The following is a 27,328-nucleotide window of genomic DNA, read 5'->3' as shown; positions in this document are numbered from 1 at the left end:
TCACATGAGGGCCAGGCAGGGTAACAGCAAGTACCATCTTTTAACATCTTATGGTATGACATGGCCGGACATCAAACCGACCTTCCTCGCAATCAACAATGAACAAAAAAAGAAATTGAAAGGTCAAACCTATAACATCAAATTTACTGATTGTTTGTATGTTTGTTTTTTAATGCTTCACTCAGCAATTTTCCAGCTTTATGATGGCAGTCTGTAAATAATTGAGTATGGACCAGACAATCCAGTGATTGACCATGTGAGCAACAATCCATGATATAAAAAAGATTAAAATATTGATTTTTGTTCTCGTGTGTTCTAAACTGATGGAAAAGGACGAAAAAATAAAAATGAATAATACATATATAGATATATTTGAAAAAATTAAATGAAAAAAATCCCTAAATAGAAACATTCACGAGGACTTTAAAGATTAAAATAAAATTATTACATACATCATTAAATGATTAGGTAAGAATTTTCATTTACTCCATAGACAAGACATAAGAACTATTTAAAGCAATCAAGACATGGTCTTGTGTGATATGACAGTTGATTGGACATGATTGTTTCACACTGTGTGTTAGACTGTCGAACAAAATGTCAGCCATAAATAGTCAACAATAAACATGCCTCAACGTGCTATAAGTCCACATGCAGCAAACTAAACGACAGTAATTGTCTTAATTGTCTAAATGATGTGATATAGACTTATATTCTCGGACTAAAATGATCTGATCCAGTGTACAAATTACATTGTAACTACAATTACAGATGATGGAGGTTCTACACAAAGAAAATAGCATCAATGACACACTATCAGCGATGTAGGACTCCATGCTGTCCTCAATTTCCTTCAAATACAACATCTCAACCAACATCCTATAACAAAATTATTTCATGATGAATGTGAAATTTGATTTGTGTTGGTATAGAGAATAAGGAGGCATGCAATACAACATTTATTGAAGTGTAATGATTGCGGACTGTACGTTGATGTTCTGCCTGTGATGCTTTTGTGGGGGAAGTCGGGTAGCCTAGTGGTTAAGGTGTTCGCTCTGCACACCGAAGACCCGGGTTTGATTCCCAACATGGGTACAATGTGAGAAGCCTACGTCTGGTGTCCCCCGCCGTGTTATTGCTGGAATATGGCACACCTGTATCCCACACCTGTACCACGTATCCCACACCTGTATCCCACATCTGTACCATGTATCCCACACCTGTACCATGTATCCCACAGCTGTATCCCACATCAGTACCATGTATCCCATACCTGTACCACGTATCCCACACCTGTATCCCACATCTGTACCATGTATCCCACACCTGTATCCCACACATGTACCACGTATCCCACACCTATACCACGTATCCCACCACAGCTGTATTCCACATCTGTACCATGTATCCCATACCTGTATCCCACACCTGTACCATGTATCCCACACCTGTATCCCACATCAGTACCATGTATCCCACACCTGTATCCCACACATGTACCACGTATCCCACACATGTACCACGTATCCCACAGCTGTATCCCACATCTGTACCATGTATCCCATACCTGTATCCCACATCTGTACCATGTATCCCATACCTGTATCCCACATCTGTACCACGTATCCCACATCTGTGCCACGTATCCCACATCTGTACCACATATCCCACATCTGTACCATATATCCCATACCTGTATCCCACATCTGTACCACGTATCCCACACCTGTATCCAACACAAACATCCCATAAACTCATATGTTACTCACTCGCTCTCCAGTTCAGCAACGGTGCATTTGTACTGTGCAGTTGAGAAGAGACAGATATCTGCAAACTGCCGCACTGCATGTGCAAACAAAACATCAACAAATGTACATATAAGACATATAAGTATATAAGACATCGGACAGGTGAAAAAACAAACACAGTGACAAGGCATGACACATTGACAATGCATCGGATATATCGCTACATCAGCAGCTTTCTGCAACAGCATCACACAGCAGAAAGTGGATGCTGCCAACCCACATAGTACTCCTCCATGTCAAGTACAGCAAAATATAAATTAAAAATATCCTTTATACTTGTTTTTCCAGTACACTCATCTTTTCACATGCAAACATGTATGTCTATTTGCAACTAGTCATCAGGAAAACCTTATTCATATCTTAAAATACAGTAACACTATTTACCTATTTTTGTCTCAAACCCTTGAGTTTACGATGAATCAATCATCCATAATCTGAGTCCCAAACTCGGAATCAAACCAGGAAACACACACCAGGTGACAACCTTGTCCATATGGCCAAGAAGGCTTTATCTCTCACAGTTTGGACCTCTTACACCAGGTGATAACCTTGTTCTCATGGCCAAGAAGGCTTTATCTCTCACAGTTTGGACCTCTTACACCAAGTGACAACCTTGTCCTCATGGCCAAGAAGGCTTTATCTCTCACAGTTTGGACCTCTTACACCAAGTGACAACCTTGTCCTCATGGCCAAGAAGGCTTTATCTCTCACAGTTTGGACCTCCTTCACCAGGTGACAACCTTGTCCTCATGGCCAAGAAGGCTTAGTCTGTCACAGTTTGGACCTCTTACACCAAGTGACAACCTTGTCCTCATGGCCAAGAAGGCTTAGTCTGTCTCAGTTTGGACCTCTTACATCAGGCGACAACCTTGTCCTCATGGCCAAGAAGGCTTAGTCTGTCACAGTTTGGACCTCTTACACCAGGCAACAACCTTGTCCTCATGGCCAAGAAGGCTTAGTCTGTCACAGTTTTGACTTCTTACATCAGGTGACAACCTTGTCCTCATGGCCAAGACGGCTTAGTCTGTCACAGTTTGGACCTCCTTCACCAGGTGACAACCTTGTCCTCATGGCCAAGAAGGCTTTATCTCTCACAGTTTGGACCTCTTACACCAGGTGACAACCTTGTCCTCATGGCCAAGAAGGCTTAGTCTGTCACAGTTTGGACCTCCTTCACCAGGTGACAACCTTGTCCTCATGGCAAAGAAGGCTTAGTCTGTCACAGTTTGGACCTCTTACACCAGGTGACAACCTTGTCCTCATGGCCAAGAAGGCTTAGTCTGTCACAGTTTGGACCTCCTTCACCAGGTGACAACCTTGTCCTCATGGCCAAGAAGGCTTAGTCTGTCACAGTTTGGACCTCCTTCACCAGGTGACAACCTTGTCCTCATGGCCAAGAAGGCTTAGTCTGTCACAGTTTGGACCTCCTTCACCAGGTGACAACCTTGTCCTCATGGCCAAGAAGGCTTAGTCTGTCACAGTTTGGACCTCTTACACCATGTGACAACCTTGTCCTCATGGCCAAGAAGGCTTTATCTGTCACAGTTTGGACCTCTTACACCAGGCAACAACCTTGTCCTCATGGCCAAGAAGGCTTAGTCTGTCACAGTTTTGACTTCTTACATCAGGTGACAACCTTGTCCTCATGGCCAAGAAGGCTTAGTCTGTCACAGTTTGGACCTCTTACACCAGGTGACAACCTTTCATCATGGCCATATAGGCTTAGTCTCTCTGACCTTCCCACACAAGCATTTACAATAATTACCACTATATTTCTAACAAACAGTTTGTTTGTAGTCTGACACCGTAATCAGCAATATTCCACGTGTCTGACAAACAATCCAGTGACTGATATCACAAGCATTGATCCAGGCAATTGTTTATGATGATATGCATCAACTAAGTCACCAAGTCTGACCACCCCATCGCGTTAGTCGCCTCTTACGACAAGTATGGGCTTCAGAAGATCAATTCTAACCTGCATCCTCAAGAGTAAGTTTGTAAATGGAGTGTGACTGCAGTCTTATATTGAAGTTACAGAATATTTCTCCATATACCCACCCTCTGGATGAAAAACAGACAACTCTGATCTGAGTGACAAATGGCCGGCTTATCCACGGAGCAGCACAGAGCCTGGGACTGCCCCGAGTACTGATCCATCAGGTTTTCTTTCCACCAGATCATTGGACTGACTAATGTTTGTCATTATATGGAGTTTTTCATCATCTCCAGTAATCGATATGAGCTACTGCATGTCCTTGGCATAGTTATTTAAGAAGAGGAAGAGGTTTTAGTCGAAACTCTTACATAACACGACAATAACAGATGATATGCTTGAAGGGCATGGCGGCAAAATGTACAGAGAGCCCTGGGCTCTGTTCCACAAAGCGATCTTAGCGCTAAGGTGATTGTAACTCCCATTCTTTAACACTGACTTACGACAGTCGTAACGCTAAGATTGCTTATGTGGAACGGGGCCCTGGTCCATAAAACCATCGTTGTGCAAAGATGATCGTAACTCCCATTCTTTAACACTGACTTATGACAGTCGTAGCGCTGAGATTGCTTATGTGGAACGGGGCCCTGGTCCATAAAACCATCGTTGTGCTAAGATGATCGTAACTCCCATTCTTTAACACTGACTTACGACAGTCGTAGCGCTGAGATTGCTTATGTGGAACGGGGCCCTGGTCCATAAAACCATCGTTGTGCTAAGATGATTGTAACTCCCATACTTTAACAAAGACGTACAACAGTCACAGTGCTACGATTGCCCTTATTGATTATTGACTGAAACAATCTTAGTCATTCCATATATGTGATGGTTTACAATCAGGCAAATCTACTAAATATGATAACTGCCGTGACCTCAACACCTTTCACTCACGTGCAATTGCTTACAGACCCATTGTAATGTGTGAGTGGGAGGTTTTACCTGTACAGCAGGGTGCCCTTGTACAAAGCGATCTAAGCGCAAAGGTGATCGTCACTCCATACGTTAACATAGACTTACGACAGTCGTAGTGTTAAGGTTGTTTTAAACAACGGCACCCAACATATGCTGACCTTTTTTCTTTTTTTTTGACCCATGAATATTCCGGGGTAGAATAGGTCTTCAGCAACCCATGCTTGCCGTAAAAGGCGACTATGCTTGTCGTAAAAGGCGACTAACGGGATCAGGTGGTCAGGCTCGCTGACTTGGTTGATGCATGTCATCGATCCCAAATGCGCGGATCGATGCTCATGATGTCAATCACTGGATTGTCTGGTCCAGACTCGATTATTTACAGACTGACGTCATATAGCTGTAATATTGCTAAGTGCAGCATTAAACAAACAAGCCGACCTTTTTGCGAACACCTGGTGTCATCGTGAATTTTAGTGATCAATTCATGTACATTTAAATACTATCTTGCCTATCACTCCCTGTGGAATCGGTTTGGGCAGATATTTGAGACGGATTATATTCTGGTACTGATGTTTTCAATCTCTGAAGGGCATGGACAGTAAAATCAATTTGTACTATAACATCAGATGCTTGAGGCAAAATGAAATGTCAGATGATGGGCGAGGCGTGGTGGAACTTCACATAGACACCATCGTTTACCAGGGGGAAATGTTTAATTTGTAGGCCTGCAGGGTACTATTTGACTTGCATGTCTGGAACTGGCCTTGCAGATCAGCGTATGGATTTGTCCGTGGCATCTAAAATGTCTCCGACTTAATTCCTGTATACACAGATTTGTCCATGGGGAGAACAGCCTCAGCTTGACATGGATCCTGTTCACATATAAAGTGCCTCATGACACACTGAATGAGCAACACTGACTGATACTGATACTGAGACAGTACTGATACCAACACAGTACTCATAGTGAGACAGTACTGATACAACACAGTACTGATACTGAAACAGTACTGATACCGAGAAAGTACTGATACTGAAATAGTACTGATACAGACCCAATACTGATACTGAGACAGTACTGATACCAACACAGTACTGATACCAACACAGTACTGATACTGAAATAGTACTGATACAGACCCAGTACTGATAGTGAGACAGTACTGATATTGAGACTACTGGGTAATGGACAGTATTCCAGTTATATCACAGCATGTCAGCTTGATGTGGAGGAAAGCCTGAAGTGATGCAGGTCTCAGATGTTTACAACTTTGCTGAAACCCATGAGGACAGGTAAGGTGCTGACAAACCTAGAAACATAATTGGGACGAACCAGGAATCGAACCAACAATCCTAGGTGTCTGGCGAGCTTACCACTTTGGCGAAACCCACGAGCCTGATTAGGACGCTGCACCAAGGCAAGGAACTTTATTCAATCAGGGAGGTACTCAGAAATTCCCCTCAATAAATACTCTACTAGAAAAATGAAGATTCCTATAAAGTCTGATCTTGTCACAAGAAAACAAGTGGAGGTCTCCTTCAGTGCCATCATTCACAAAACGGTCTGAAATAGATTTCAAATAAATAATAGTACATGAAAATCTTTGACCTACATCTTAGTGATGTGTAGTGTTACGAGTGTACATGCAGTGCTGTCTCGTGTCAACTCCCAGTCGTATCTGGTTTCAGTGGACACATTCGTTCCTTGTGTTACATCGTGCCTGTTGGTTCTCTCTGTAGCCACGCTCCCACAGGCGTTGTCAAGTGTCTCCATGTCATGCCACTTACCATTATCACTGAATGGCATCAAGCTATTTCGGTCCTGTATCTACACTAATGTTACATATCTCATTTGGGGCTGGTATTACCAACTGACATTTGGTTTGACATTACTGCCATGGCTGGTGTATGAGTGTAGCGTTAATACATTCTCATCTCTGGGGGTCCACAATTTAAAGAAAACTAACTTGAATAAAACATTGCATAAAACAATATTCCAGCTATATGACGGTGGTCTGTAAATAATCGAGCCTGGACCAGACAATCCAGTGATTGACATCATGAGCATCGATCCATGCAATTGGGATCAATGACATGCATCATTCAAGTCAGCGAGTCTGACTACCCGATCCCGTTAGTCGTCTCTTACGACAAGCATAGTCGCCTTTTGGGTTGCTGAGGATCTATTCTACCCCAGATCTTCACATAATCAACCAAGTCAGCAAGCCTGACCACCTGATTAAGGCGCCTTGCAACAAGCATAGGCTGCTGGGGACCAACATTCTTACCTGGAAAACCCACAGGTGACCTTTCTCAATGAAATATATCTAAATGATAATTTAGAAGCTGTAGTAACAATGAAAACAGCTGACTTATGAATCTAATTGAAAGAATTAAATTTGAGATCCGTCACAATTTCATTCTTTCTCATGACACATCTGAAGCTAAACCCAACAAAAATAGTAACCATTCTGATTACGTCGCTACAATGATCCAATGTTACCTGGCAACCTGTAGCACATATTGCAACATGCGTGATATGTATATTATCCCACCTGTAGTGCTACAGCTGATATACAACAGTGAATATGGATATATTATAACAATGTTCAAACAACATGCATAAACAGCTGTTTCCAACACAGCTGCAACAGTTGCTCGTCCAGACAGACTGATCCTTGGCCAGCAACACAGGAGATATAGACAGTTAACATACAGGCTTGCTGCCAGACACTAAACACCCGTGACATTCAAATATACTCGGTGAGAGTCCCATAATGCAATTCTGTTTGACTTAAACACATCAACATAATTAAGTACAAAATGCACATGTAAGTGAGATTATAGTAGAGTAAACCTATTGCAATAATAAACTCAAATGAGGCCTTAAAATTTGATTCATTAAATTTGTCACGTTTACAAATTGATTTATTAAGTATATAAAAATCTCCTCAGAGTGTGGAATTTAATACTATATTTTTTTCCGTATGAAACAGAATTGCATTGTGAAAGGAACAAGTTGTACATTGTGTTGTTTAGAGATGGACAACTTACAGCATATCTTCATCAGCGACCACATGTGTCTGCTCATTGGTCTCATGGAGAATGAGGCTCATTAATTGAATTGCTAACAGAAGAACCAATCATAATTCATTAACAGAAGGACCAATCATATTTCAGATACTGTTGGAAGGACCAATCATATTTCAGATACTGTTGGAAGGACCAATCATATTTCAGATGCTGTTGGAAGGACCAATCATATTTCAGATGCTGTTGGAAGGACCAATCATATTTCATATATAGGAGAAGAATCAATCATATTTCAGATACTGTTAGACGGACCAATCATATTTCAAATACAGGGGAAGAACCAATCATATTTCAGATACTGTTGGAAGAACCAATCATATTTCATATACAGAGGGAAGAACCAATCATATTTGGGATACTGTTGGAAGGACTAATCATATGTCATATACAGAGGGAAGAACCAATTATATTTCATATACAGAGGGAAGAACCAATCATATTTGGGATACTGTTGGAAGGACCAATCATATTTCATATACAGGGGAAGAACCAATTATAATTGAGATACTTTTGGAAGGACCAATCATATTTGAGATAGTGTTGGAAGGACTAATCATATTTTAGATATTGAGGGAACCAATCACATTCCACAGACATTTAGAGTATCCCATCAAGATCATATCCAGTAGAATACTGGAGAACCAATAATGTCTTATATACTGTAGAAACACATCTTATACAGTCCATCAGCCAATCAACTGGAAACAGTGGACAAGGGAACTAGAGCAACATCAATGTCTTCTAAATGTGACAACCTGGGATTTGAACCACCAATCATAGGTTTCTGGAACACCAAAGGTAGGCAACTCTGCCCCAAACCTGATATGGAGGGGTGGTGGTTTGGCATTTCCATGGGGATTTGGAATGGGTACTAATAATGCTGATTATGGGATAGAGGCCCAACTTGACTGCATTAAAGGATTATCAAGTATATCCCAACATCACTGCATTAAAGGATTATCAAGTATATCCCAACATCACTGCATTAAAGGATCATCAAGTATATCCCAACATCACTGCATTAAAGGATTATCAAGTATATCCCAACATCAATGCATTAAAGGATTATCAAGTATATCCCAACATCACTGCATTAAAGGATTATCAAGTATATCCCAACATCACTGCATTAAAGGATTATCAAGTATATCCCAACATCACTGCATTGAAGGATTATCAAGTCTATCCAAACATCACTGCATTAAAGGATTATCAAGTATATCCCAACACCACTGCATTAAAGGATTATCAAGTATATCCCAACATCACTGCACTCAAGGATTATCAAGTATAACCCAACACCACTGCACTGAAGGATTATCAAGTATATCCCATCAGCACTGCATTGAAGGATTATCAAGCATATACCAACATCACTGCATTAAAGGATTATCAAGTATATCCCAACACCACTGCGTTGAAGGATTATCAAGTATATCCCAACATCACTGCAGTGGAGGATTATCAAGTATATCCCAACATCACTGCATTGGAGGATTATCAAGTATATCCCAACATCACTGCACTGAAGGATTATCAAGTATATCCCAACATCACTGCATTGAAGGATTATCAAGTATATCCAAACATACCTGCATTAAAGGATTATCAAGTATATCCAAACATCACTGCATTAAAGGATTATCAAGTCTATCCCAACATCACTGCATTAAAGGATTATCAAGTATATCCCAACATCAATGCATTAAAGGATTATCAAGTATATCCCAACATCACTGCATTGAAGGATTATCAAGTATATCCCAACATACCTGCATTGAAATGATTATCAAATATATTAATATTTACGTCAAATTAATCTTAAGTCTTCAAAATGAATATTTACCTGAAATTTTGATTTTCTTGACAGTTTTACTTGTGTTATTGTCCACCAAAACATTGATCGCTAGTCCTTCTCCATGGTAATATTTCTGAAAGGAAATAAACAAACTGTCAAAAATCATTAAAAAAACACATATAATACAATAATGTATTGTAACTGAATCATGGCATGTTTGTTTGCTTGCACTCAGCAATAATCCAGTTATATGACGGCAGTCTGTAAATAATCAAGTCTGGACCAGACAATCCAGTGACTCACATTAATTATCATGCATCAACCAAGCGAGCAAGCCTGACCACCCGATCCTGTTAGTCGCCTCTTACAACAAGCATGGTTTGCCAAAGACTGATATCACCTCAATCTTCACAGGTTCATGGCATGTCAGCATTAGGTGGGAGGAAAGTCCAATTTAACGCATGTTTTAGACAATTATCACTCTGTGGTGCTACCACAATGCCGTCATAATCAGGCCAAACCTGCGATTCCAACCCTAATGTTTAGAAGGAATGCACCTCTGCACTGCAAATTACAGCCACTATCCATAATTCTAACTGTGGAGTGACTGATTGTCTAGACTGCAAAAAAGAAATTGAATCAAGTTGGTCATGCGACATAGCAGCAGTTAACCCCAATGGAACAGTTGTTTTCTAAAAGTTTTCAATTTGCTTAAATTCTTATAAAAAATTGAAACATGTTGGCAAGATTGTATCACTAAGGCTAAATGTGGTTTAATGTAATATTTTATACCACTCTCCTTTTGCTTGTGTATAAAACCTATTGCAGGACACCTAAAACCACATATACCAAGGGAATTCTCCTGAGCTTGAGGTTTTACAATTTCACCCGGGACCGCCTCCGTGGTCTTGTGGTAGAGTGTTCACCCGGCTAGCGGAAGGTCTGGGGTTCGGTCCCCGGCCGCGTCATACCAAAAATCTGGCGCTTGGCGACCGCCTCTGTGGTCTAGTGGTCTAGCGTCCACCCAGAGAAAGGAAGGTCCGAGGTTCGATTCCCGGCCGCGTCATACCAAAAGACGTTAAAAGATGGTACTTGTTTTTACCCTCTCTGGCGCTCGGCATTAAGGGGCTAAAACAAGGACTGGTCGGCTCGGAGTCAGTATACTGTGTCTGAGTGTGGTATTCATGTTAAACTGAGGCATCGTATCTCAGTGTGCTAGCACTATAAATCGGCATCAGTCCGGACTAGTACAAGCAGCCACACACACATGATTGCACGTCGCCATATAAATGCAATAATCTTGGATGCGACTTTAAACCCCATTTCACCACACCTCACCAACAGTTCAACCAAAACAGTAGAGGAGTGTTTAGTCCTACACATACAACTTGCTTGGTAAAGGTAATCGCATCTGTATAAAAAAGTTTGGATCGAAGGAGTAAAGAAATGTCAATATGTCTACCTTGTCTTTACTCTTTCACAAAAACATTTAATTCCACGAAGACAGGGGGTCTCACTCACCTCTTTGTCCAGCGACGCTTCTAGTCTAATGTTCCCTGGGCTCATCATGAAGTCTTTGACAGCCTCTGCATTTGGCTGCGGCGCCGGCTCCTCAGGAGCGTACGTTAACTTGCGGATCGCTAAACGAACTGAATTCCTGAAAACAGAAAGAAGTCACACCCTCTGAAACATCATTTTTTGGAATGCGAGACTGAGTATGGTTGTACACCTCTTTTAGCAACACTCCAGTAACATGACGGCAGGGATGGAAATGGGTTTTCCCTGTGATGAAACAAACCCAGACTTTGTGTGATGAAGAAGCGATTTAACCACTGACCTACCCCATCAACGGGGGCACGGGTGGCACAGTCGTCTAAGGCGCCGCAATTCGTTGTGCAGGGTTGCGTCCCTTGGACACGCCAGACACCTATCATTGTGGGTTCGAATCCCGGTTTGCCCCAATTATGTTTCTACGTTTGTCAGCACCATACCCGTGCTCGTGGGTTTCACCGAAGTGGTAAACGTCTGAGACCTGCATCACTTTGGGCTTTCCTCCCACATGAAGCTGACGCGCCCTGATATAACTGGAATACTGTTAAAAGCGGCGTTAAACCCAACTCACCCAAAAATAAATTGCAAAGAGCAATGAAGAATGAAGCATTGTTTATCCAATGATCAAACATTGTTCCATCTGGAGATTCGAATATGCTCTCGCAACTTGATAACGTCATATATTGGATGACGTTATTTAAAGAGGGAAGTATCTGGTGAATTGTTCCACATAGATATAGCTGGGGTACGCAGATAAGCGCAATGGCATCCAAAAGTGGGAGAGATATGACAATTGGTATTGGGAGATAAGGTTCAGGTAATCGACGTGAGGATTGTGAGAATATGCAGGAAATACTTAACTTAACCCCTGTTCATAAAATGGACTTGTCCGACATTGCCGAGGTCGGATTCTATTCAGGGAGTCATCATTATTAAAATCAAAGTAACCATTTCTAAAGCTTGTACATTTTATTAAGATCCTTAAGTTAAAGTTAAAGAGGCTGTACATAAAGTTGATATCCAAAATAAGAAATAAATGACAAGTGGTTGTTATTTATCGTACAATAAAACACTGTAGGGATAATAAACCACTTGAGGCTGCTTCCCCTGTGGTATATTCTTCCTACAGTGTTTTAATGTACGTTAAGGAAATCCCACTTGTCGTTTATTTCTGAATTTAATATCATATCAAATCCATAATTCTGTCTTGTTTTTGTTTCACTTCTGGCAGCTCCAATGAAAACTTGCAAGTCCACAAAGTATTTGGACAAGTGCCAAATGAAGTCATCATGAAACATCATATGGGTCAATATCAAGACTTGTAATAGACAGTGTAAAGCATATAAATGTCAGATGTCCACATAGCTGTAGACAATTCAGTTTCAGGCTTGGCATGGAAAACATGGCTCACAAACATCACATAAACATCCGTCAACATTGATCAGATTTCGAAATGTAAAATCAGAAAATGGCAACAGCTGAGCTGAAATTTTTATAATAGCCACAAATAGAAAATAACAACATATGTTTCAATTACCATCAGTAAATTTCCAAGCACTTTCTGAGCCAATGAATTTTTTGGCCAATTCTGATGATTTAAGGTAACTTGCACAAAAATGGTTCTAAATCCTCCTATAAACATGTCATTCTGATTGAAGCACAGATATGTTATACGAGTTACCGTATTCGACGTAATAAGCACCCCGCTCTAATAAGCACCCACGGCAATATTTGCTAATATATTGGCTAGTGAACAATCCCAATTAGCACCCCTTCCGATTGATCAATGTACACAAGACTTATTTATTCGTGTATAATACGCGCTCGTTTGTTATATGCACCCTTAATTATGGGCAATTAAATTCTCGAAAATATATCTATCGTGTATAATACACACAGATTCTTTTTTTGTATCTTTTCAGGCTGTCAGCATAAACCACAAAATTTACAATCTTACAACCTCGTTTTTAATCTCACCAAAATTATATTCTAATAAGAGGCCCCTATTTCTAATTTTGTGAGCGCCCTGGGCGCTGATTACGTCAAATACGGTATTTCTGCCTACTGCATCAGTGACTAGATACAGAACAGGTGGTTACAATGTTGTAGATAGTTAAGACCAATAAGCAGCCTCCATATTGGTACATTAAGTTTAAGATATGGACTATATGTTATTTTCTTCCAAACTTTCAATGCATAAAATGTATGACCTGAGACGAAGCACAGATCTTGACCAATGTTCAAGTCATCTACTGGTCCTGTGAGGATCTGGGAATATGTTTATTTTCCCCTGGAGGTTTCAGGGAAGGAGAGGTCTCCAGCACATCATGCTTGTCTTCACAAAGGGTTTCTAGGGCAGGATAGGTCCCAACACCCCATGATTGTCTCCCTACACAGTCTCCAGGTCAGAATAGGTCCCAACACCCCATGCTTGTCTCCCTATAGAGTCTCCAGGTCAGGATAGGTCCCAACACCCCATGATTGTCTCCCTACACAGTCTCCAGGTCAGAATAGGTCCCAACACCCCATGATTGTGTCCCTATAGAGTCTCCAGGTCAGAATAGGTCCCAACACCCCATGCTTGTCTCCCTACACAGTCTCCAGGTCAGAATAGGTCCCAACACCCCATGATTGTGTCCCTATAGAGTCTCCAGGTCAGAATAGGTCCCAACACCCCATGCTTGTCTCCCTACACAGTCTCCAGGTCAGAATAGGTCCCAACACCCCATGCTTGTCTCCCTACAGAGACTTAATTATTAACAGGATCCTGTGACACATCTGGAGCATTGCTCCATAAAACAACATTCACTCACTCACTTATCATGAGATGAACCCCAAACAAGACTATGACAACATTCTGAAATCATTTTTTAAAATCACAAAACATATAATCTCGAAATTTTCAACACATCTCTCAGTAATACCCAGTAACATTTTCACAGGTTCAACCAGAATATATTTTCAACATTGTTTGTAAATCTGCTCCCAAAGCATCACTTGACCCTGTACCAGCCTGCCTGTGCCAAGGAACAAGCCTAGAGGGTGTCAGTCGGAAATACAGAGTCCACAGCCTGATCAATAACCTGATTGGATAAACCGGTCAGCCTGACCTTAGCCCCAAGAACTCCATACACCTCGATGACAACACCATCAACAGTGTAATTTAGCCACAGCGTAATTGAAGTTTGACAGGACAGTTCTTGGTCCTGACTCTTCTCCTTTCGTTGGTAATTATTGGCTTATAGTTCTGGGTGCCGTTGTACAAAGTGATCTTAGCGCTAAGGTGAACGTAACTCCCATACCTTAACAGAGCTCCAGATAAGCTTTTGGTGTTGTGGGTATTTTACCCATGCATTTTATAATCATTGGGTATCAGTAATTCTATCTGGGTATTCAAATTTCTGTTACCCTCTAGTTTTTAAACATGTGGGTATTTAAGTTAAATATTTAAAAACACTATTCATCTAGTCCCTGCAAACTAGTGTCGTGTGGGTTCGAGAGCTTTATAGGATTAAAAAATACCACGATACTTCAACAAGAAAGTGTGATGGCAAATGATCATGATGTAACTGTCATCGTGGAGTTTGGCAAGGTTAACGGAATGCCCGTTTATAATTTCAAAAAAAGTTGCTGATTTGCTAATCGAATACGTAGGGTTACTTCACAATATTTTGATGATACGCACAAGTTTGATTTTTGTAGCGTATCTGTAATGTTCGTTGCGTATTTGATACGCTTGGATTTTATATTACTGCGTATTTCTGCATTTCTGATGCGTATTTCACGCAGATACGCAGCTTATCTGGAGATCTGCTTAACATAGACTTACGACAGTCGTAGCGCTAAGGTTGTTTTGTACAACGGCACCCTGAACTTGACATTTTAGATGCATATTGCATTCAAGGAAACAAATTCAAAATACTGATGAAACTGGTCCTGGAACATCTGTTAATGTCTTTCACCTGCATCATGGAAGCAATTTTTGGTTCACTTTGAAAATATGTGTAGGGTTATTAAGTCAAAGTGTACAGGTCTTGCACATTTTTTAATCTTTAATAATCAGCTTAAAACCTAATCGCGTGATGCATGTCATCGTATCCCAGTTGTGTAGTTCCGATGTGTATGATGTTAATCGCTGGACTATCTGGTCAAGATTCGAATATTTACAGACCGCTGTAAACACTTAAACTTAAACACTAAACGATTAACCTCATGTTTTATAACAGATGGACTCAGAGTATTCAACACTAACAATTAAATACTTTGTTTATATCACAGCAGTCTCGTATGTCACTGGTGTGTGTGTGTGTGTGTGTGTGTGTGCATGTGCGCGTCTAGGATTTGAACTAAGCAGATCCTGGCAAGGCTAAGGGAAACAACTCTGCATGGCAAATTGTGACCCTATCTTTTGATAATCTAGTGTTGAGATATTCACCACTGCAGGACATACAGTATATACATCTTGAAATTAATTCGAGTGTGAATAAATGCGAAATATGTAAGTGGTCTTTGTTCGCATTTATGTCTCCAAAATGACTATTCACCACTGCAGGGCATACAGCGTATATATTCACCTCTTGTGGGGCTTCTCCTCGATTGAGTCTGCTACAAATGTCTTCATCTCGTAGTCCACACCACATGGCTGAAACAGAGGAATAAGACTGATAATGCCCTCAAAGGTCATTTAACTGATATCATTCGAGTATCAGAGATGATATCACAGATCATCACTGGAATTATGACTGACATTGCCAAGGTATTTCAATATATCGATCACCATGCACTGATATACATCTGAGTATTTTTACAACTAACGCAACTGGTATCACCTGGATATTTCATAACGCAAAGGTAGAATAGGTCTTCAGCAACCCATGCTTGCCGTAAGAGGACACTAGCGGGATTAGGTGGTCAGACTCTCTGACTTGGTTGATGCATGTCACGGTATCCCATTAGCGTGGATCAATGCTCATGATGTCGGTCTCTGGATTGTTTGGTCCAGACTCAGTTATTTACAGACCGCCGTCATATAGCTGGAATATTGCTGAGTGCGGCATTAAACAACAAACAAACAAACAAACATAACATACACAGGTAACATGAAGGATATCATCTAAGAATCATCATTCGAGTGATCTGTATATCTTACAGCAAGAGTCAATGGCAATACTACTGATATCACATGAACATCTCATAGAAACATGCATTGGTAATAACACTGATATCAACTGTACATTTCCTGTCAATATACAATTTACCTGATATTGGAGTATTTCAGTGAATGGCGTGAATTATACATATCAGATAGTTGACAAAGCGTTCTTCTGAACTTACCATCTCTGAGAGACTACAAATACAACATTTAGGTTTGTCTTCACCTCTCTGTACCAATCAACGAATCACTGTCAGCTTAGCATGGTGATCAGAGTGAGTGAGTGAGTGAGTGAGTGAGTGAGTGAGTGAGTGAGTTTTCATGCATCTTTGAACAGTCTGTTATATCATGGCAGGTCAGCTTGATGAGGGAGCAAACTCAAAGTGAAGCATGTCTCAGGCGTTGGACCACGTTTGTTTGTTGTTAAACGCCACACTCAGCAATATTCCAGCTATATGACGGTGGTCGGTAAATAAACAAGTCTGGACCAGACAATCCAGTGATTGACATCATGAGCATCGATCATCGCAATTGGGATCGATGACATGCATCAACCAAGTCAGCAAGCCTGACAACCCGATCCAGTTAGTCGCCTCTTACGACAAGAATAGTCGCCTTTTAGGGCAACCATGGGTTGCTGAAGACCTATTCTACCCGGATCTTCGCGGGTTGGGCCATGATGGTGAAACCTATGAGTAAGGATATGGTGCTGACAAACCTAGAAACATAGTTACGGATTAAAATCTGGGGTTAAACCCATGATCAGTGGTTTAACATTTTTGATACAACTGGTATTAACGCAATAATTTAGAATGATTTTGTGATTGTCTATTGTTGCTAAAAGCAGGCATGTCACTCTGGATCTTCTAGCATGTCAACAGTTTGGTGTAGAAAAAAATAAAATTGATTGGTTATGCACATGCGTTATTGATTAAATGTTGTTTAACGCCACACAATATTATACTACAGATTGTGGTAGATAAATAAAGAACGAAGTAGCAATATTCCTTTGAAAATACTTAATGATTGGTTTTGAACAGGTGTTATTGATTGAATATGCCATACAACATTACACAACCACATGTAAGTCTGTTTGTTCTTTAACTCCACACTCAGCAATATTCCACATTTATGAGGGAGGTCTGTAAATAATTGAGTCTGGGCCAGACAATCCTTTGATTGACATCATGAGCATCGAGCCACGCAATTGGGACACGATGACATGCATCAACAAAGTCAACGAGTGACCACCCGATTCCGTAACTGCCTCTTACAAGCATCTTCATGGGTTCCAACTGTAAGTAGTTTGAGCCAGAGCCAGGGAAACCAGTGAGTGACATCATGAGCATCGAGCCAGAGCCAGAGAAACCAGTGAGTGACATCATGAGCATCGAGCCAGAGCCAGGGAAACCAGTGAGTGACATCATGAGCATCGAGTCAGAGCCAGGGAAACCAGTGAGTGACATCATGAGCATCGAGCCAGAGATAGGGAAACCAGTGAGTGACATCAAGAGCATCGAGTCAGAGCCAGGGAAACCAGTGAGTGACATCATGAGCATCGAGCCAGTGATAGGGAAACCAGTGAGTGACATCATGAGCATCGAGTCAGAGCCAGGGAAACCAGTGAGTGACATGAGCATCGAGCCAGAGCCAGGGAAACCAGTGAGTGACATCATGAGCATCGAGCCAGAGCCAGGGAAACCAGTGAGTGACATCATGAGCATCGAGCCAAAGCCAGGGAAACCAGTGAGTGACATCATGAGCATCGAGCCAAAGCCAGGGAAACCAGTGAGTGATAGCGTGAACAACCCATTATAGTGAGTGAGTGAGTGAGTATGGTTTTATTCCACTTTTAGCAATATTCCAGCAATACCACAGCGGGGGACACCAGAAATGGGCTTCACACATTGTACCCATGTGGGGAATTGAACCTCTATCTTCGGCGTGATGAGCAAATGTTTTAACCACTTGGCTAACCCATAGCCCCTGTCTTGAAAGAAGCAGTGACACAAAGTGAGCGTCACACATCATAACCATCAACCAATAACCACTTAATGCAGTTACAGACGACTATTCCGACCCAGAACCCCCACAGAGACAGAGTGAGTGAGTGAGTGAGTTGGGTTTAACGCCGCTTTTAACAGTATTCCAGCCATATCACGGTGTGTCACCCTAATGTGGGAGGAAAGCCCAAAGTCTCAGACGTTTACCACTTCGGTGAAACCCACGAGCAAGGGTTTGGCGCTGACTGGGGCGAACCGGGATTCGAACCCACAATCATAGGTTTCTGGCTTGCCCAAGGGACACAACTCTGCACAGCAAATGCCGCACCTTAGACGACTGGGGCTCCTGTGCAGACAGACAGAGTGGCTGTTTACAACAAACAATCCTATCACTGAGAGTGAATGGTTGGTTGTTTTACCGTAATGTCCCAGAATGTGACTCTGTGATACCAAGAAGTCTTATCAGTTTATTGATGCTGAACATGTTCAGGAGTCTTTGATAAGCCATCATATATCACCGACTATCAGTAAGATAGTACATTATCTCATGGTTCAGACATGGCTATAAACAAACCCACATATACACGACCAGGCTGTCTACACATCTGGCTTGATCTGAAACACCCTACAACTGGGTGAGCCTCTAACAAAGCAATGACTTTGAAAGGTGATACATTATATCCTTAATCTATGCAGCATATGATTTAACAGGATCCATAGGGTATGTGATATGAGACCTTTATACACTACGTGATATGTGGCATATGACACGTCTATGCATGGTCCTGTAACAAGACACACATCTTCCGGCTTCACATATCTGCCTACTGCCTCGTATTGCTGTAGGAGATTCTTAATATTTAGGGCTCCAAGCCGAAAGGCTGGAAGCCCTATTGTAATCGTTCGATTTATTAGGCTCCCTTCCTACAAGGCAAGAGCCCTATTGTAATTGTTCGTATTGCTGTAAGAGATTCTTAATAGTTTTGTTTGTTGTGTAACGCTGCACTCAGCAATATTCAAGCTATATGACAGCTTTTAAAAAACATCTGGACCAGACAATCCAGTGAAATTATACTTGTTTGGTTGTTTTGTTTGTTGTGTAATGCCGCACTTAGTAATATCCAGCCATATGACGGCGGTCTGTAAATATTCGAGTCTGGACCAGACAATCCTTTGATTGACGTCATGCGCATCGATCCACGCAATTGGGATCGATGACATGCATCATTCAAGTCAGTGAGCCTGACCACCCGATCCCGTTAGTCTCCTTTTACGACAAGCATAGTCGCCTTTTACGGCAGGCATGGGTTGCTGAAGACTTATTCCACCCCGGATCTTCACGGGCGGGATATGAGGAAACATTATTATCCACTGGATCCATTTCATCCCCTCTTATGACCAGTGACAATTCTAACCGAGAATCCCCATGGAGAGACCAACAAAGGCTGCCGAGAACAATTCTTACGCAGAATGACGTCACAATGGTCTGCAAAGCATTGTGATGCAATTTCATTGCAGTGATATCTACAATATCACCCAAGCGACATCTCCTGTGGGAGCCAGTTTCGGGTGATAAATCCAGCTGTTTACCATGTAAAATTTGAGTCAATATCGGAGCCAAACATTGACCTTCAATAAGCTATATTGTGGTAATACGGGTATATGGAACCAGCTATTAGTGACTTGTGATACTCTGGGGCAGTTTGTGAAAACACTTATGTACTACTCAACTTTTGATAGGGATATTTTTATCTTTCCATAAGACATAATGTCCAGTGTATACAAAAATAGTGAGTGAGCTTTTAGCAATATTCCAGCAATATCACGGCGGGGGGACACCAGAATGGGCTTCACACATTTTACCCATGTCGGGAATCGAACCCGGGTCTTCGGCGTGACGAGCGAACGCTTTGACCACTAGGCTACCCGACCCCCCCACCCCCCACCCCAATGTACACAACTTAAATAGAATGCCACATCTGATTACCCCTATCAAAAGTTGAGTAATATATAAGTGTTGGTGTAGGGATACAACACTGACGGAGTGAGTGAGTGAGTGTTTAACTCCTCTATTATATTCTGGAGCAAACATCGAAGTGATGTTTTTTGTTTGTTTTTTATTTATTTAACGCCGCACTCAGCAATATTCCAGCTATTTGACGGCGGTCTGTATATAATCAAGCCTGGACCAGACAATCCAGTGATTGACTCCATTAGCATCGATCCACGCAATTGGGATACAATGACATGCATCAACCAAGTCAGCGAGTCGGACCACCCGATCCCGTTAGTCGCTTCTTACGACAAACGTGGTAGCCTTTTATGGCAAGTATGGGTTGCTGAAGGTCAATTCTACCGGGAGAAACATTGGTACTGACAGACCCAGGGTCATAAACAGAGCCAAACTGGGATTCAAACTGAATCAGCAGATCCTGGCACAGCAGATGCATCTTGCACTGTGAATTACTATGCCATAGATGTCTAGGCCACTTAGTACCTGGTCACAGAGACCTTGAAAGTGTGTAGATACACAACACTTCTTCAATCTGGCCAAAACGCTGCATAAACAATGTGCAGTATTGGAGTGAGTGAGTGAGTGAGTGAGTGAGTTGGGTTTAACGCCGCTTTTAACAGTATTCCAGTTATATCACGGCGTGTCAGCTTAATGTGGGAGGAAAGCCCGAAGTGATGCAGGTCTCAGACGTTTACCACTTCGGTCAAACCCACGAGCACGGGTATGGTGATGACAAACCTGGAAACATAACTGGGGCGAACCGGGATTCGAACCCACAATCATAGGTTTCTGGCGTGCCCAAGGGACGCAACTCTGCACAGCGAATCGTGGCGCCTTAGACGACTGGGCCACCCGTGCCCCCGTGCAGTATTGGAAATGGTGAGATAAAAAACATAATTGACAACAAATATTAATGTTTAAGCATTTGTATCTAATGCACATTTATATACACGTGTAAGGTAATACAATGATTCTCTGTGTATTCAATATCACTGCAAATAACGTTTATTTTATTAGTTAAGAGGAAATTCATGAAAACCATCATTTTACCATCTTGCAAACTGTGAAGGGAACAGTGTATGTACATGGGGTAGGTTTGGATATAAACTTGATAATTGTTGGTCAAATGAAATACGTCATAGCAGATGGGAAATACAAGCAATGATTACAAGGGGAATATTTTCAGATTATTCGGGGTCACTACATTTATATACCTCTGGTTTCTTAACACCTTTCTGTTCAGGCTCCTCCTGTGAGGGAGAAATCTGATTGGTTAGTGAATGATGTGATTGTTAATTCTGCAGTGATTGTCTTGGAGAAATCTGATTGGTTAGTGAATGATGTGACTGTTAAATCCGCAGTGACTGTCTTGGAGAAATCTGATTGGTTAGTGAATGATGTGACTGTTAAATCCGCAGTGACTGTCTTGGAGAAATCTGATTGGTTAGTGAATGATGTGACTGTTAAATCCGCAGTGACTGTCTTGGAGAAATCTGATTGGTTAGTGAATGATGTGACTGTTAAATCCGCAGTGACAGTCTTGGAGAAATCTGATTGGTTAGTGAATGATGTGACTGTTAAATCCGCAGTGACTGTCTTGGAGAAATCTGATTGGTTAGTGAATGATGTGACTGTTAAATCCGCAGTGACTGTCTTGGAGAAATCTGATTGGTTAGTGAATGATGTGACTGTTAAATCCGCAGTGACTGTCTTGGAGAAATCTGATTGGTTAGTGAATGATGTGACTGTTAAATCCGCAGTGACTGTCTTGGAGAAATCTGATTGGTTAGTGAATGATGGGACTGTTAAATCCGCAGTGACTGTCTTGGTGAAATATGATTGGCTACTGACTGTATTAAAGAAAAATGACTGGTAAAAATGGTTAACACGTCCTAGAATGATGGAGACAGGAAGTCATAAACTGCAGAGATAAATGAGACAAAAGAAACATATTGTAGGAAAATGATTTCATCACTCAAACAATGATGCCTTTCTGAAAGTAGAAAAATTGATGAAGACAAATCCCAAAACAAATTACTCATTTGGCTTTTTGTACTGGATCTGATAGAAAAACCTAAACTACATACTATTTTACAAATCTAAATGTCATTATGTCAGGTTTTTTGGCTAATATGTCAGTGTGAAATATTCATAATTGATTAACAAGAAATAACCAGCAATAGGTCATAATAATTTGAAAAAGTGTTGAAAAAAATTGATTTGTAGTTTTGACGTGGCAATTTTACAAACAAAAAAGACCATATTAAGATTAACATTGCTATACAAAACAGGAAATGTTCAAAAGAAAAAAAAACAGACAAGGTTCCAAGACGTCAGAACCAAAGATTGAGGCGAGTCATGGACAACATTCTCAGAAGCTGAAACCACAAACAAGGGTAATTTCAACTTTTTAATCTTATTCTTGTGAAAAAAAAATGAGTTGATATTTCAACGAAAGTAATCATATTGTCCGCCAACACGTCATTTTCAAGCAAAAACATCATTACATACACTGTGCTGTGACCAAAGAACAGAAATGTTTAAACTTTCTTTAATATATTGATGTTTGTTTCTCCAGATTTTGAAAATTTCTCAAGAAGTGTCATCAGGGAAGTTTATACGGTCAGCACACTTAGAATTGCCGATATTTACGACATGACCTGACCAATAATGTTTCTTATCTTATATAACAGCTGACATTGCTGATTTTAAAAATTGATTTAAAACCTGAATAATTTAACTGACATACTTCTAAGGAAATTAACCTCACATAAATCCATAAACACTGAAAAACATTTCCCCCTTTGTCATACTGATAAGAAATTCTGTAAACTCGGCAAACAAGAAAACCAATTTGGTCTGTGCTGATCGGGGTGTCCGAGTGACAGGAAGTAAACGTTGAGTACAAACCTTCCCAGTATCCCCTGGTGCGGGCTGCAGTGTGACGGAGGCTGGAGCATTTGGCGGCAGCTGGAACAGGAAGTGGACATTAGTGGGACGGAAAATAAATGTAGAAAATACACTTTATCATATGGGGAGTGAAGTGGAGTGTGTGAGTGTGTGAGTGAGTGAGTGAGTGAGTGAGTGAGTGAGTGAGTGAGAGTGTGAGTGTGTGTGTGTGTGTGTGTGTGTGTGTGTGTGTGTGTGTGTGTGTGTGTGTGTAAGTGTGTGCGAGTTGTTTTTTTTTACTAGCCCGGACTGATGCTGATTTATAGTGCTAGCCCACTGAAATACCATGCTGCAGTTTAACATGAATACCCCACACAGTATACTGACTCTGAGCCGACCAGTCCTTGTTTTAGCCTCTTAATGCAAAGCGCCAGTCTGGGTAACAACAAGTACCATGTATCAATATATTTTGGTTTGATGCAGCAAGGGATCGAACCCCCAACCTTCCGCTCTCTTGGCGCATGCTCTACCACTGGACCACATAGGCGGTCTCCTGCATATATAGACACCAGTCTAGATGTCAACAAACACAGCGAAGTTTAAGTTGTCAGCATTGACATTAAAATGTTCCCTGCATAAATATTGTAGACACAAGTATTAACAAATATGAAACCAATACTGCACCCATCGCAAAATTGACAAAAGTGGGCGCTTTTTAAAACCATTTACAAGTCAAATTTGTTGTTAGAGAAATCGATCAGTAGAGAAAATACAAGGTTTAAGTGTCAATGATACTAAAACCTGTCCGATACTTGTTACTAGGCTATAATATATCCCTTTTGAGTTGCTGAAATACACAAGAAATTATGGACAGTCATGGAAAATCATTCTTCCAACTTTTTCAGTTTGTAAACAGTAGTATAAACATGCAGGTTATTCCGTGACATTCAATCGGGTAACCAAGCCAATTTTTGTGTGTTTATGTTTCCATAAACTGAGAAAAATAATTAGGCCACACCCACTAGAAGCCTACATTTCCTGATTGGCTTATAATAGAATGGGCGTAGCTTGTTGCAGTATTGCCCTGAACGCTGCCATTGATTTCCTACTGTTGCCTTCAGTTTTTTGTGTTAATGATTAAATAAAAGCCTGTGAAGTAATTATTGTTGACATATCTATTTTTCAAGAATTGACTTCAATACGTTTTTGCATTTGAGGCGATATAAACTTAATAGTGGTGAGCTCACTTTGTGTAAATCTGCCGTGTGAGTTTAAACAGTTCGCACATTGGTCAGCAGGACATGTTCTGAAAATTGATCCGTTTCTGTACCGATTGGCTATTGAATTATAGATATAGCCATTATTCTTCCACAAGTTCCTTGAAGTCTTTGTTACGTTTTATTCATGAAAAATTTATAAATATTCATTAATATTCCTGAAGTTAGGCATTGTGAATGATCACCGTGAACGGGAGATACGACAACATGTGCAATGTTTTATAACCAAAGGTCAAGTTGACATGAACAAGGTGAGATGTATCCTTGTTGTGTATAACATTACGTCAAATGTCGCTCACTGCACATGGATGATATTTTACGTAAATTAGTTTCTCCTTGAAAACTGAGGCACTGAGAAACAATGTGTCACAGTCTACCCACTCCCATCGAAACTTATCTTTGATCCCACTTAAAAATGTCAAGGAGAAAAGCGAGCACCAATCAATACACCAATCTCTACGGGCTATATTGTGTCAGGCACTTTGAAAAGTCTGAATTGGCAAGACACATTTCATTGCTACGTCGTATTTGTGAAATGAAATATTCAATAGTTGTCAGATCCTATCTGAAAAAAAAACCCTGTTTGTCCATTTAGTTCAATGGAAATGTCAGTGCTCCAAAACAATGCCTCAATACACTTCAAGATAAGGATGTTTGAAACAATTTGTGAAGAAATGCTTTTATGTCTGTTTGGCAACAGAGGAACAGATAGTCACCAGTTTTGATGCGGAGTCTCCTCCAAGTGACTATGAATTGCAGGGCCCCGTTCCACAAAGCGATCTTAGGGCTAAGTTGATTGTAACTCACTAAGTATGCGATCTTAAATTATTGTTACGATCAGCTGCCCGTTCCACAAAGCAATCTTAAGTAAGTTAAGTTGTAAGTTAAGATCAAAATGATAAGTTGCTCCAGACCAACTTAGGATTGCTAAAATTGATCTTAAATATTGTACCATAACAACAAAGATGGCGACTTTTATTATGATGTGCAAGGAAATGCGTCATCTGTAAAACATGACCAAGGGAGGCCACTCTAAGGGAAACTTTTGTAACTTCGTGGCTGAAGATTCCAATCTTTGTTAAGATCGGCTACTTAAGAACTTGTAAAGTTACAATCACCCTAAGATCGCTTTGTGGAACGGGTGTAAACCTTAGCTAAGACAATTTTAAAATTGACGTAAGTCTCTAAGATTGATTGTAGTTACGATCGCTTTGTGGAACGGGGCCCTGTTTGTCAAATAGATGTATGAAATCTGCAGCTCTTGTCATGAAAAGTGTTTCCTTCAAAATATGATTTAACACTTGGATATGCAAGTATCCACTTATGTTCAGCATATCTGAAATCAAGTGGGGCTAGAATCTTGCCTGGTCTGAACCTCCCCCACGTTACGTAAGTTTAAAATTTGAGGGGGTAAGATCTGGCCAGGGGTGGGGAAAAACTGGCCTAGGCTATTTCGTCCCAGAGGAAGAACTGGCCTCGGCTATTTCGTCCAAGAGGAAGAACTGGCCTCCACTATTTCGTGCCAGGGGAAGAACTGGCCTAGGCTTTTCATCCTGTGGGAAGAACTGGCCTCAGCATTTCATCCTGTGGGAGGAACTGGCCTCGGCTATTTCGTGCCCGGGGAAGAACTGGCCTAGGCATTTCATCCTGCGGGGAGAACTGGTCTAGGCTATTTCGTCCCAGGGGAAGAACTGGTCTAGGCTTTTCATCCTGTGGGAAGAACTGGCCTTGGCATTTCATCCTGTGGGAAGAACTGGTCTAGGCATTTCATCCCGAGGGAAGAACTGGTCTAGGCATTTCATCCTGTGAGAAGAACTGGCCTTGGCATTTCATCCTGTGGGAAGAACTGGTCTAGGCTTTTCATCCTGTGGGAAGAACTGGCCTTGGCATTTCATTCTGAGGGAAGAACTGGTCTAGGCATTTCATCCTGTGGGAAGAACTGGCCTTGGCATTTCATCCTGTGGGAAGAACTGGCCTAGGCATTTCATCCTGTGGGAAGAACTGGCCTTGGCATTTCATCCTGTGGGAAGAACTGGCCTAGGCATTTCATCCTGTGGGAAGAACTGGCCTTGGCATTTCATCCTGTGGGAAGAACTGGCCTAGGCATTTCATCCTGTGGGAAGAACTGGCCTTGGCATTTCATCCTGTGGGAAGAACTGGTCTAGGCTATTTCATCCCCGGAGAAGAACTGGCCTAGGCTATTTCGTCCCCGGGGAAGAACTGGCCTGAGGAAGAACTGGCCTGGGGAAGAACTGGCCTGAGGAAGGATTAGCCTGGTACACCGGCCTGATTCCATAATGCAGTCTTAGCACTAAGATGATCGCAAGTCACATACTTTAACAATGACTTCCAACAGTCGTAGTGCTAATACCAGAGGAATGGGTCCAGGGGGAGAGGCCATCAAAGACATAATCTTAGTCCTACCATGAAGAACCAAATTGGTATTCCTTCATCAACAATGGAGGCCATCATTTGTTGTGAAACAGTCACACAGAACACTTGGCTATTGGCAAGGACTAATTTTCAGAAGACCAGCCAGACAAGCCATTGCCACATAGTGCCGGAGACTAAAGCATGAAGGATTGCAGTACTCACTGTCTTGCAACATATCAAACTAATTATAATAGAAAAAATATCAATTTTACCGATATTACACATTTGATCCAATTCATCTGACTTTTTATCTGATTTCCTATCAAATTTCTTCTCCACAATGAAAAATGCAATGAGCGTAATAAAACTGTAGAGTAAAAAGGCCACTCTCTCAATCAATAATCTGCTAATCGCTGGAATCAATAAAATGGCAATAAACAACACGAAGAGCCCTTGTCCTGG

General features: G+C 41.2%; 1 protein-coding gene across 2 annotated transcripts in view; it reads right to left on the bottom strand.

The window, feature by feature from the left end:
- The window catches only part of LOC139447240 (arrestin red cell-like), a 106,551-nt gene that overhangs the window by 11,464 nt on the left and 67,759 nt on the right, over positions 1-27,328 (bottom strand). For both annotated transcript variants that reach the window (XM_071228500.1, XM_071228501.1), the window contains exons 5-9: positions 23,238-23,297; positions 15,733-15,800; positions 11,129-11,264; positions 9,656-9,740; positions 1,770-1,842 (exon numbers count right to left, since the gene is read on the bottom strand). In XM_071228500.1, the coding sequence (XP_071084601.1) occupies positions 1,770-1,842; positions 9,656-9,740; positions 11,129-11,264; positions 15,733-15,800; positions 23,238-23,297 (422 nt within the window). The remainder of the gene's footprint in view (positions 1-1,769; positions 1,843-9,655; positions 9,741-11,128; positions 11,265-15,732; positions 15,801-23,237; positions 23,298-27,328) is intronic.

This window comes from Haliotis cracherodii, unplaced genomic scaffold (genome assembly GCF_022045235.1).
Source record: "Haliotis cracherodii isolate W230 unplaced genomic scaffold, xgHalCrac1.p SCAF_7, whole genome shotgun sequence".
Taxonomy (NCBI): domain Eukaryota; kingdom Metazoa; phylum Mollusca; class Gastropoda; order Lepetellida; family Haliotidae; genus Haliotis; species Haliotis cracherodii.
Note: the sequence above shows the minus strand (reverse complement) of the source record. Positions and strands in the feature narration are given on the sequence as shown.